The 14,005-nt window shown below is 31.3% G+C and overlaps 1 protein-coding gene across 1 annotated transcript; it reads right to left on the bottom strand.

The window, feature by feature from the left end:
* Positions 1 to 97: 97 nt before the first annotated feature.
* On the bottom strand, positions 98 to 7,858 carry LOC142613909 (protein TPX2-like). The gene is made up of 16 exons (XM_075786427.1): positions 7,625 to 7,858; positions 7,018 to 7,173; positions 4,354 to 4,598; positions 3,571 to 3,621; positions 3,286 to 3,383; positions 3,099 to 3,177; positions 2,902 to 2,964; positions 2,764 to 2,814; positions 2,626 to 2,684; positions 2,198 to 2,267; positions 2,043 to 2,108; positions 1,881 to 1,943; positions 1,636 to 1,701; positions 1,497 to 1,538; positions 1,232 to 1,338; positions 98 to 506 (listed from the first exon to the last, which is right to left on the bottom strand). Exons 1-16 carry the CDS (start codon positions 7,806 to 7,808, stop codon positions 488 to 490), a joined length of 1,419 nt encoding a protein of 472 aa, XP_075642542.1. The 5' UTR covers positions 7,809 to 7,858; the 3' UTR covers positions 98 to 487.
* Between the last annotated feature and the right edge of the window lie 6,147 nt (positions 7,859 to 14,005).

Genomic DNA, 14,005 nt, shown 5'->3' on the forward strand with positions numbered 1-14,005 from the left:
ACTCAAACCTATCATATGAAGAGAAATTTTCGAGATATTAGAAGAAAAAAAAATTCCGAGAGGAAAAATATGAAGCTCTTGATGTAGATTAAGGAAAGATACTAGAACGCTGTACACTGCTGGTCTCTGCTAATTTTATTGAGAAAGCTACAACTGATAACGCACAAAAAACTTGTTATCAACCATAGTACAATTGAGAAAGCACAAAAAGCTGCTATCAACTATAAACCCTGTCAAAGGACTTTTAGTTGAATTGATATCTCTTCATGTACAAAGTGCTTTGGGGTCTAAGGGAAAAAGAGTTTGAGTTGTGGAGTTAGCAGCATGTTGTAATTATTTCTCAAAAAAACACTATAGACCCTGAAATATTTGGCTGGTAAGGGCATCTTTCCTGGAATTTGATGGGAGTACAAGGTCCACATTGTTATGCAATGCACGGGTAAAGCATTGACATAAAAAATGGAAGGGCATCTTCATGCTCTTGTTCTCAGCATATGTCTGTGCTCCTGTGATATGAAGGTATAACTCATAAGTAATACCAACCAGTTCTTTAACGGGCATAATAAAATTACATAAGAATTTGAGTTGTCAACCCAACATATTTAAAAAAAAAAAATAAAACAAGATCACCACAACTCAAAATAAGGGTGTTGTGAAAATCTTGTGAAAATCTTGTTATAACCCTAGACTTTCTGCATAAGAATTCAATTGGACATAAATCACAAGAGACATGATTCATAGCAGTACAAAAATAGGAAACATAACAAATGCATTTTTAAAAAATGTGACTAAATAATTTCTAATAACCAATCTTATTTTTCACAACATCTATAGCATGACTGAAAATCTGTTTTTTCCTTTTCCAAATTTCTTTTCCTCCAACCAAAAAAAAAAAAAAAATCTATAAAGAGCAAAAAAAAACTCCTCATTTGATAAGGACAAAGAAGGGAAGGGAACATACAATGTCACTTGCAGTGTTAAGGTGGATATCATAGAATGTCACTTGCAGTATTAACTTTGTAAATATAATGTGACATCTATTCTTACGATGAACGTAATCTGATTTCCCTGGTTTCTTGTATAAAATATATTATTACTTATATAAATTAATTAAACTCAAAAACAAACACAAGCTGCATGATTTTTGAAAAGTATCTAATGTTCCATACAATAAGACTGAACAAATAACAAGGTATACTTCAATTCAAACTAATTTAGAACCAAGTGCTACCTGTTAATGTACAATTGTGGTCCAACTTCAGGAATCATCCTGTAACTCCCACATTGATACTGCTTCCCACCCAAACTCTGCAATTTTTCTTCGAACAAATTTATCACCTACAACTTGGATGTAATGAAACCATGAGAGCATTAAAATAGACAATGAAACTTTAATATAATTATTTCTAGTCATAAATACTAGGTTTCCCTATAATTTTGGATTAATAGAAACTACAAAATGCTAGCTAATAGCGTAAGTAGCCACACAAACATACCTTGCGTGCTTTAAAAGTTCTTGGTGTGTTCTCTTTTGAATCCTTAATTAGAGCAATGAAAGCACTCATGTATTAGTAAGAACACATAATAAACTCCGCAATTTCTGTCTTCCAACAAGCAAAGGATGAAGAAACTAACCTTAGTTGGCAGAGGACTTCTTGATGGAGATTTCCCATTGAGCTGGGCATCAGATGCTAGGGAGAGCTGGCAATTATGACAGCATATTAGTAGGCATATCAATATGACACATAAGGAATTTATAAATTGCATAATTGAAAACAGGATACAGATCTTTGCAAAAATTACTTGACAATACAATAAGCATAAATCCACTCTAAAAGGAGACTAAGAATAAATCACAAAATACCCCAATTTATCCATACCTTGCTTAATAATTCTATCGGTGGCTCGACTGGAAATCTCTTATCGGTTGAAAAATTGAGTTCCTAATAGGAAGCATAAGCCAAATGTTAAAAGAAGGAATAACTTCAGAAGTACTAAACCGTTAATATAAAGAGCTGTGCATAAAGGATTTTGTATTTTACCCTTGGGACTGTGGTTTCTTGTTTGGAATTTTGAAAGACACCAAGTTTCTCTTTTCTTGAAAGTATCTGTATTGGGTGCAACATGGCTCACAAACGGTTATCACTAACAATAAAAATCTCAATAAAAGGCTTCCAAATGTTATTAATGAAATTACCTTATTAGTAATAGGGGGAGGTTTAGATTTGTTGATTGTTTTGCATTTCGCCTGGTTTAAAGCATTTAGCCTATGATTGAAAATTAAGCATGAAAGCATAAGCATCTGATTGGAAGATATTGTATAAATGAGTATGAAATGATTGCATGTATGAAGAACATCATAAAGGAAGAGGAAAAATAATTGAGCTCAAAAATCAGATATTCTACGTGAATGTTCATTGCATAAGAAAAATGAACTTCAGATTCTTTGAGAAAATATTAGGACTAAAAAGAAATTAAAAAGCTCAGAAATGAGGATAAAGTCACAAGGAACAGCAACAAACTATGACTTTTAAGTGCTATTACAAACACTTCACACTAGAGAGGATATGAATGCAAAATCTTCAACTTTGAACAAAAAGATGCTAAAATTTTAGACATTTTTACCTTTTACCGTCCATGGCTTCATTTTGAGAAATAAATTTAAAATTATCTATGCTCCCCACCTGCAATGAAGAGATTATTGGCTTCTGATATTGGAGAATATAAGAACATATTGTGGAAATGATCATCTTTATGACCTACATTACTGGATGTGTGTTGCGTAGTCCTCTCTGAGGTCTTCAGGTGAAACACCTACAAAGCAATTGAATGTTGTCAAGATATTTCAAAAAAGCACCCATTATAAAAAGACAACAGCAAATAAATTTGTTTGCTAATTACTTGAAACTCTTGCAGCGGTGATATTTTCTTTTTAGGAGGAGGCAATGAAGGAGCCTCGAGAATCTGCAAAGCCCAAGAGTCATGTGTTAACAAGATCATGTGTTGTGCCTTACATATATCATATTAGATTCCTTCAGAAATGTAAAATTCCCCCAAAACTCAATAAGAATCGACTTTTTAAACTGAAAAGTACCAACTTTTCTGTTCAAGGGGTGCGCTTTGAAGCTATGGGTATTTGATTCTGCATGCTCACCCAACCCTGTGCTGATCTTAGACCTACAGTTCAGAACATTCAACAGGGCATCAACTCATTATGCATATTTTGGTATTTAAACCTCAAGATGTATATATTCACAATCACAATCTAAAAAGAAATGACTATACCTATGTATTTGGGCCCTACGTGCTGTTGCCAGATCAGGTTCTCTAGGAATAGTAACTTTAAGCCTAGTATGCACATAGTTAATATCAATGGTTGCAACCTGCAATAACAACTCGAAATAATTTAGCCAATCTACAAATGATACATAAAACATTGACAAAAAAAGTGTTTACTAAAGAAACATGTTATGTCTATGAATGATTAAAATGTGTTAAACAAGACATGTTTAGTGAAAGGGTAATAATAATTTAAGCATGGGCATGTGCTCCCTGACATATGTAGCATACCTTTTTAGGTACCTTGTGAAGCAAAAGAGCTTGATGCTTCAGGTGAGCAACCTGCTTTGCAAAATTAAGGAATGCTCTTAAGATTATCATATGAGAGATTAGTGTTAACAATTGAATACTTTATTCTACCAGGAAAATAAATACTGAATATTGTACACAACCAAATTCTAAAGATATCTTACTAGTTTAGCAAGCTTAAACTTCGAAAATCCAAAAACTAAGAGGTACAATCAGAACCATGCATTTACACAAGATGCTATGCATCACATGTTGTGTAACTAATAAATGATGTGAGAAAAGGGGGAAAAATTAAAGAGTTAACAGAAGCATTGTGACATCTACAATATAGTCTCACCAGTCCCTACATATTCATGTTGCAGGCAGTGTTTTGTAGATCCAGAACTATTCCTACAAATCTTAGTATTTCCTTTGCTACAACTTACCATGGAAAATTATAGAGTCAACATACATTTGAAACAGATCATTACATTTTTGCAAATGAAAATGACCTTCAGAGAAGTGAATGATGTACAAATCTCTCAAGTTCAATCCAGATTGAAGCATCTGTGTATTACTAAGACGATGTTTTACTTATGTCAATCTTTAAGATAATTAAAATTGAATTCTGTTTCTGGCCTGAAAAGGAGACATCTAACATAATTGTAAAACCTTCAGTTTGAAGATGTAGTTTACACATACAAATGCTCCAGAACTCATGACTATAGTGACAGTTATAAACAGATCATAGGCATCAAAGTACCGAATTAACAAATTCTAGTGTACCTTCTGTAAGTAACCAGCCTCCAACTTCTGCCTTTTTGTAGCTTGGTTGTCAATCACAGGAAAGCTCCCTGAACCCTTTTCATCAACATTCTCTAACTTCTTCTGAAACCTAGGTTTGTTCTGCTTGGCCAAATGACTTGCTGTTGGTTTCATCAAAGTTGAACTCCTTGAAAAAGTTGACTTGACAGGGGACTTTGTTTTAGACTTTGGACTAGCTTGGGCCATCTGAGCACTGCTAAGTGAATCTGTGGAGGACATGCAATCATATTGGTGAATGAGTGCTGCTGTAATAATTTGTCAACAGAAACTTAAAAGAGTGAATTCTATAGCAACACAAATAAATTCATGCACAAGCTAAATAATATGAAAGCACCTTTGCCATTGCTTGTGGTGCAAGTTCAACTTCCTATTGGTAAGATGCTGATGACTTTCCCATTAGACCTCTTGCAACCAAGCAACACTATATTGGTAAATATAAGTGTTTGGGACTTAAATTTGGATTAAGGGAATAAAGGAATCCTTGTAATACAACTCAAACCTAGCATATTATATGGTTGAGTATTTGCCATCAGTAACCAACAGGGCATCACACATATTAGCACTTGATTTTCACTGCCCAAATGCAAGTTTAACCATATATATATACAGATACACACCAGTGTTACAAAGCTCCCACTAAAATAAGTCCCCTTCCACGGAAGGGTGGGGGAAAAAATACGTTCCATGTACATAAACCTCTATTATGAAAAGCAAAAGAACTTTCTGATCAAACCAAGTTTCTTTTGATAATTCAATAGTTACAATGGGGGTGGGGGGATTTGAATCCTAGATGTTTTAAAACACCAAAACATGCCAACCGGTTGAGCTACAAAACTCTTGGCCTAATCAAAGCAAGATTCTTGAAAGGGAGGGAATTACTTCTCTCAAAGGCTGCAAGTAATTAAATAATTTGGACTTTGAGAATACCATTAAGATGATAAGAAAACTGCATGTGTTATAGACTGATAAAAATGGGTACAGTAAAAAGGTTAAAAGAACCTAAAATGCAGTGCAAAATTGGCACTCTAGATACACAACTGACATATACCAGATATCCACACATATATGGGGCCAAAAATACTGAAACAAGCATCTTTTGATGCAGTAAACAGAAATTGCATTTGATGTGCAAGCACATAAAATTATTTATTATATAGAGTCGCATTAGATTTTTATTTTTATTTTGTATATATATAAGTGCTACTTAAGAGTCACATTAGATTTAGATTGCATTCGATTTATATTTTATAGCTTCCTGTAGTGACTTATTAAATTAAATTTTGTTCACCCCCACCCAAAAAAAAAAAAAAAAAACAATTGGACTATGCAGTACTGCAATATGAGTTGTTGGTCATTACAATGTATTGCCAAAAATCCATTCTACTTTTAGAAGGCACTCAAGTTAAAAATGAAAAAAAAAAAAAAAAAAAACAACAACAACAACAATAACTACTCAAACCAGGGGCTCTTATATATATAAAGGTAAAAAATAGAACACTAGAATAGTATGAGTCACCAAGAGATTGGCTCATAGGATAAAACAATCCTCTATTGTTTTCATGTGATTACATGAGTGCAGAAATAACAGGGATCCACTTCTACTTAAATTAAAACTGAAAGCTACAGCACACATTTTTTGGACCACTTGATTCTTCATTTATCCCTTTAGAAGCCAAAGAAAAAAAAAACAAGACAAAAAGTAGGGAAACCCCTCATATGGCCTACTACCTTTCTATTAATGTGGGAGGAAGAACCTTTAGCGGGTTTTCGGTTTTCCTACCTCCCACCAACGAGCAAAACAAAGAGACTTGCATGGACCATATGAGGGATAAAAATTCTGAATGTTGGAAGGGGGGAGGGGGAAGATAAAGTTTATCTACAAAATTGATTGTAGCCTTAGGCTAACCTTAATCATAAGCAAATTTTGACAAATTCACTATTTGATTAAATTTTCGAAAATTGAAGATTAATAGCTATATCATCAATAAATTGTTTAAATTGCAAATTTTTATAGTTTAAAATTATGCATAAAATTTAAGCATGTAGTAAATAATATTCGATTGACACAAAATTTGATATGTATATTAAGAGTGTAAAGAATATGCAGTAATATTTATTTTATTGAATAAGGTTGTAACTTAAGGTCATAACCAATTTTGTAGCTAAACTTTGTTCAAAAAAAAATTTGCCTATATGTTAACTATCATTTCATAACTTGTTCAAAAATGGGGAAAAAATTATTTTCTAACTTCCTATGATAAGGATAACAAAAAGATTTATAGACCAAATCAAATGCTAAGAGCTTAACATCCTAGAACAACCAATCTCCATTAATCACTTTATCGCGCTTGTCATTAGAATATTTTGTTTTAAATTTAACCCAGGGCTAACTAACCATTATCTCAAAAACTCATAACTATTTGATGCCAAGACATGGTAATTTTATTGCTAAACTTATCATATGATTGTAGCCCAGAATTTCATAACCATGTTCAACATGAAAATGCTCAAAAGTTTCTCAAACATAGACAATGATTAAAAATTGAGACTAATAACCACATTGATTTTATTCATAATGATAATCACAGGAAAAAGACGAAGTTAAAGAATTGAGTAAATTGATACCTTTGTTATTATCATCTGTTGCAGAAACTTTGGGAGTTGTGCAACTATCAGAATCATTCCCAATATAATTCATGCGTTCATCATTTCTCAATTTATCAGAGGAAGTTATAATTTCCACAAGACCTCCTTTTTCCCAGTTCAACTTTATCATGAAAGCTAGAAATTGATCCAAAAAAAAAAAATTAAAAATTAAAAACTTCAAAGTAGGCTAAACCACATGACATGGCATGATACTATGATTGATCATAACTCTGTAACCACCAAAACAAAAAAAAGTGGCAAATGTGAAATAAAATTAATGATGCCCATTGAGGTAGATGATGAATTGTCAGTGTCACCAGAACGGTACTAAACACTCCCATTCATTTTTTCACAACTTCCACACTTCATACTCAAAGATATTAAATTTAAAATTACAAATTTACATACAATAAGTCTACTATATACACTCGACGTCATGATTAATTGTGATTACTACATAATAAAAGTGATGTCAGTGACAAACATAAAACATTAAAGCAACATTATTTTAATCACAATAAATCATGTCAGCAGTAGTATATAAGAAACTATGTGATTTAAATACTGAAAGGACCGAAATGCTTACGTGAAGGGGGGTAAGTTTTTGCGGAATCGAACCAGCGGCCGGCTTCGAAGGCCTCCAAATCAGTCTCAGGCAGAGTGAAGTCGTGGAACTGAGGCGCATCGAACTCGTAATTGAGATCCATTTCTTCACCACCAACAAAAGGTTCCATTACAAACTCCTCCAAGTATTCATCTTCTTCCTCCATTTTTTTTTTCGATTCACAGAAACCAGCCAATTGATATCGTAAAAATAAATTTTTTTTTTTTCTTTTATAGAGATTCGAAGAGAAACAAAAAGCTCTGGTTCTTTTCACTGTTCCAGGAGAAACAGCGAAACAAACACCATTGGTTTAACGATTTTCCCTCACTTTCTCTCTCTTTCTGAGCTAGCGAGAGAGAAAGTTTCGATCATTCCCTTCAAACCTCCATAACATCGAAAAAAAGAAAAGAAAATAAGTTTCTTCCTCTCTCTGTCTCTCAAACTTTCCCGGCAATTCTCGGTTTTTATATTATTTTCCGGGAAAGTGAGTGAGTTAGGGGGGGAAAATAGAGTTGTGATTGGATGGAAAATCGAAATCCCTGATTTTTATTATTTTTTGGTTGGAGGGAACGGAGCGAGAGCCGAGAATTTCGGTTGGTGTTTTTTTAAACATACATACAAGCATGAGATGATGAGAGGAAGAGGATGAATGAAGTGTGCGATGAACTGTTGTTGTTTCTGTGGGCACTCTATATATTTATAGCGCTCAAATTTTTGATGGGTCCCACTTTTTAAACCGGTGGAGGTGGGGTCACCCCTGTCTATTTTCCAAAAATCCTAATTTAGAGAGAATGCAGGAATATTGTGTTCCCCCTCTCACCTACTATTATGTTCCACTTAGTTTTGTTTGGATAATGATGCAAAATGAAAATTATTTTATTATTTAGTTTATTATTTAATAAGTTAAGAATGTATTGATTTCTTATGATAAATTAATCAATTAATTAGTTAAGTGAATTAATTAAGTTCAATTATATGCAACAAGCGTGGAAGTACAAATAAATCACTAAATAATTAAATATACAGCGAAAATTAAATGACATGGTGATTTGTTTACGAATGGAAAAAACTTACACGGTAAAAACCCCAATGGGTGATTTTAAGGTCACTACTCCCGAGAACCCACTATTATCAAAACAAGCGGTTATAAATAAAGGAATTTCAGTACCTTATACTAACCTACAGTTGAATCATTACCCCCAATACCCAATTGAATTTGTTTTGTAGTGACAATCTCTCATTTGTACTGCATGGCTCCCAGTACGTGACTAACCAATAGATGTGCAGATCCTAGTACGCGACTTGATCACCAACTTAAGAAGAATGTTGGCTGCAAAGTTTTTCTGTTATTCAACACATGAAGATCACGAAGTTGCTCGGTCACAAAACCCTATAGTGTACAAACACAACAGCTTCTCAAGAATTAGGGCAACCTAAGTTTCCAGTCATACTTGAGGAATTATGCTCTTGTGCAATTGTACTCTTTGTTGTGCCACCTGATACGGCCCTAAAAATAATCATTATATATGTTTAGGGTTGTGAGAAAAGAAAATCCAAACACATAATCACGGATTGAATGAAAATTAGAACTGAAAATATAAATTTCAAAAAAATCGACAGATACCCTAGCTCTTGAGCCTCGGGCTAAAACAACTCTTTTAAACCTCGATAGATGCTAGCTGTCCAGTTTTAATGAACAACACTTCTTCATTTGTTTCTTGGATAGACTTGCATGGTTTTAACACTTGAACTTGAAATCTTATTTCTTGAAGCATTAAACACATCATAGATCTATCCAGTTACAAGTAAAATGCATTTTGTCAAAAAATTAGCTAATACATAACATGTTGACATATGTTCTGAACATCCAGTCACATATATCCTAACATTATTTGAGAGTCATTTTTTGGTATTATTTTTGGATCTCACTGTACAATTTCAACTAATTTTTACTTTTATCTACAATATTTTCAACAATAAATTTTCAGTTTCAGCAAAATAAGCGGTATCTAAATAGATTCTTATCGTTCGAGTACAAGATTGGGGATTACGACATTATTGTATTCTCAGAACAGTCTATAATTTTTCTCCAAAACTATGGGTTATTTATTCATATATTCTCGGAACTATTAATTTATAATTTTACTCCAAAATTATGGGTGGATAACGCTTCTCATTTTTATGACTATTGTGCCCTTGGTATTTAGACGAATGCCATGTTTTAATGAACAAAAGGTCAATAACTTTTTTTTTTGAGAAACAAAAGGCCAATAACTTAGTGGTGGTGGTGGTGCACAAATTATATTAACTAGCATGTAACTCCATGCAAATGGATGAATGTATTTAAAATTAAACAAAATTTTTATTATACAATATAAATAATTATTCAAATAAATTTTTTTTTAACATGTAACACGTGCATTCATGCATACATATAGATACATTTAAAATTAAACACAATTTTTATCATAAAATATAGATAATTAATCAAATGATTAAACACAATTAGTCACATATTAAAATTATTACGTAAATTTAATACTACTTATGATCAATTTTTCTTCTTCTAATTTTTAATAAAATAGAACATGTGGTAATTTTTGTTATGTGGTGATTTTTATTTTATTTATTTTTTGAGAAACATATGGTGATTTTTATTGAGTATATGTAATTGCTTTTTTTAAAATTTTTTTTATAGTTCATTAATATTAGATTACTAGTTTTTGGAACTCATTAACTCATTTGACACAAAGATTAAAAAACTTAAGTAGACACATGGCACAAAATTGGATTATAATTTCAAATTCTAATTCAAATTTCTCTAAGTTTTACCTATTAATACACACACACACACACACACATGACTTATAGATTTGAATTTTTTTTTGTTATATGATTAAGTTTTTGATGGTTTATTATATTTGACTTCTCGTTTTCTACACTAAATTAACTAATTTGGTATAAAAATTTAGATTAGATGGGACATGTGGCGCAAAATTAAACTCTAATTGAAATTTAATTTTTACACTAAATTAACTCACTTGGCACAAAATTCTAAAATTTAGATTAGATGAGACACATGGTGCAAAATAGACTTTAATTGAATTCCAATTTGAAATTTAATTAGATTTTCTCCATGCTTTACCTATTATTATATATATAGAAATTTTGAAATTTTATTCTAAAGTCATCTTATTTATATTTAAAAAACTTAAAGGTTGTTTGGTTCCACTGTATTCAGGGTGTTTTTTGTTTTTAGTTTCTAAAAAATATGGGCGCACCAGTAGAAAACATATTAGGCATTGTTTTTAGTTTTCTAAAAACTAAATCCAAATTCTACAATACTGAACAAAAAACTGAATACATTTTGCCATTTTGGGGTATTTTTAGGATGCCAAAAAAAAAAAAAAAAGAATAAGAAACAAAAAAAAGAGTTCAGTTGCATTTTGTTAAAAAATGGAATCAAGTGGGGCCATGCACGTTGGCAACTAAAGTGGGGTGGTTGAGATTTTTTTTTTATTAAAGACATTGAGGGAAAATAAAAAATAAAATAGTGCAAAGGAAACAAAAAAAAAAAAGCTATATGAGAAAACAAGTGCCAAACAAAAAATGGGTAAAATTGTCCTTGACAATTAGTTTTTCAAATACAAATTTTAGAAAAAAAAATTCTACATTTGAAAACAAAAAACAAAAACTTGGTGTCCCAAACAAGCTCTAATCCATCATAAATTCTTAATTTTTATGATAACTTTTTCTTCCAAGCTAGTTTGGAGGAATTTTTCTAACTCATTACATGTTAATTTATAAAATTATTTATGTGTATCATTTAAACAAGTTACATAATTTATTAAAAAAGTCATGTGACTAATAAGTTGAAAATTTTCAAATCTTATTATTGTCATTAAGGTCGGATTGGTATTAGATTGGAAAACTTACTAAGTTAGGAGGTGGTATTATATGCATATCGAGTGCATGTATCCCCTCACATAGAGATAGGCCCACACATAAGAGAGGAGATACATGCATCAAATACATGGTATATTTTTTCCTAAACTAGACCTATTGCTACTCTTATCTCACACTCTAATGAATTCCACTTCAAATGTGAAAATCTTTGAAGATAAAAAAAGGTACTCCGGCTGTGGGCTACACAATTATCAATGTCAATTAACTTGACTTTGAAGAGATTATGATGTGAAAGCTTTTTTTTTTTTTTTTTTTTAAGACCACATTAGTTTTCGGAGTTACAAATCTATTTTATTCAAGTACGTTTGTTTTTGTTTTAGTTCTTATTAAGTTTATTTAGTTATTTGTTTAAACACAGTTTTTTAAAGCCTAACTTTACTTTACTTTTCTATGTTTTTTAAAGCTACTATAATTAACTATCGAAATATATTTTGTTTGCTATCAGATTTTTCATTAACCCTTTTACCTGTTTAGCTTATTTGATTGTGTATGGTTTTTTTAAGTTATTTTTTTTTTCTAAGTGTATAACCATATCTTAACCAAATTTCAACACCTCTAATACTCAAAACTAAACTTCAAATAAACTAAATCTGCTTGTAAAATATACTGTCCAAACAGAAAGAGAATGTGAACACAGATAAATTTCATAATACATTGTCCAAATTACCACCTATCATATCAAATTTGTTTAGCATGATTTGATTGTAGAGAAATCAAACAGCCAGCTCTTAAATATTGCAAGCTTTTTGAAATTTAAACTGAACATAAAAAGTTTTTAGATAAAGACGATTGTCATTTTTGGCTATATATAATAGTTGTACATATTTGTCTGTTTCGGAAAAATAAAAAAACATGGCCCTATACGCGTAATTATGTACGGTGAGTTGTGCTCCTTCGGCGTTTTTTCCTAGTCCCATGTTCTCTGTTTCTTGAAATTGCCCACTCCTCCATTAATGTCAAATCCTTACAAGGTTTTGTAAGAAGATGTGCTTGTTTTTTAGCAAGTGATATGAAAGGTCCACGCTCCATGCAAATTCAAAATCTAAAGGTAATTGATCACAACTTTAAAAGCGCCAAATAAAGTTTATTTTCAATCAATTGGGGTGTGTTTATCAATTCCTTACAATTGAATAGATATACTAGGAAATATTGCTCAATAAGTCATACTATTTATTTGGTCCCAAATTGTTAGTCCTTATTTATTTTGTGAGGTCCCAAAATATTGTCTTGTTTCTAAAATTAGAAACTACTAGTTTACTAGTTTTTCTATGGGTAAATTACAAATTGCACTCCTAAAGTTTGGACTGTTTGAATTTTACGCTCTGAAATCTCAGAATTTAGAATTTACCTCTTGAAGTTTGAGGGTATTTGAATTTTACACCTTGACATTTTAGAATTTGAATTTCACCTTTTAAAGTTTGGATGTGTTTGAATTTTACACCCTCAAATTTTGAAACATTAGGGTAAAATTTAAACATTTCCAAATTTTAAGGGTTTAAAATTCAAATACTTCTAAAATTTAGGGGATAAAATCCAAACAAAGGGGTAAAATTCAAATTCTAAAATTTTAGAATGTAAAATTCAAACACTTAAAAATTTTAAGGGTATAATTTACAATTTACCTTTTTTTAATTACACCTTTACTTTATCTTTAGGATCATTTAAAAAGAAGAAAAAAAAAAACCCCAACAAATGCATTGTAGTAGTTAGGAGTATTTTTTTTAGATTTCATTTAAAGAATTTTCTAAACGGGACAAATAATTTGGGATGGAGATAATATCTCTTAGTTTTTTGCTTAGAAAAAAAGAAAAAAGAAAAAAGAGACAGAGACAGATTTCTTTGTTTTTGTTCCTTAGCTCCAAGTTACACATGCACAACTGGAGAAACCATTCATGTACCATAAAAGGGAAGACAACCTGCAACTTTGACGTAATACTGTAATACGTACCATAAAAGATGATTCATCAACTTTGAATCATCTTTTGTCATCATTATTTTGAAAGTTTGTAATAATTAGAATATGTTCTTCAATCTACAGCCATTGCTTTTTCTTTTTCCTTTTTATGTTAAAAAATCATGAAATCATTATTAAACAGTACTACTCCACGCTGCACATTCTTTCCTTCCTTTATAGTTTTTACCTACACCAAGGAATATACGTTTAGAAAGGCATCGAGTTGAAAAAGAACGCCCTGCCCTGAAATCCTGGAAGGCATCTTGAAATTTAGCAGAGGGATCATATAAAAAATATATATATAATCAAACGGTGAATTTTTTTAAAATTTGCATTCAATCAATTTTTTTTAATGGTGTAATATTATTTAAAGATAAGTTAAATGTAATATGTGGGTTTCAATTAACTCAACTGATAAAATTTTTGATGATTAAATAAGAAAT

Source organism: Castanea sativa, chromosome 10, assembly GCF_040712315.1.
Source record: "Castanea sativa cultivar Marrone di Chiusa Pesio chromosome 10, ASM4071231v1".
NCBI classification, from domain to species: Eukaryota; Viridiplantae; Streptophyta; class Magnoliopsida; order Fagales; family Fagaceae; genus Castanea; species Castanea sativa.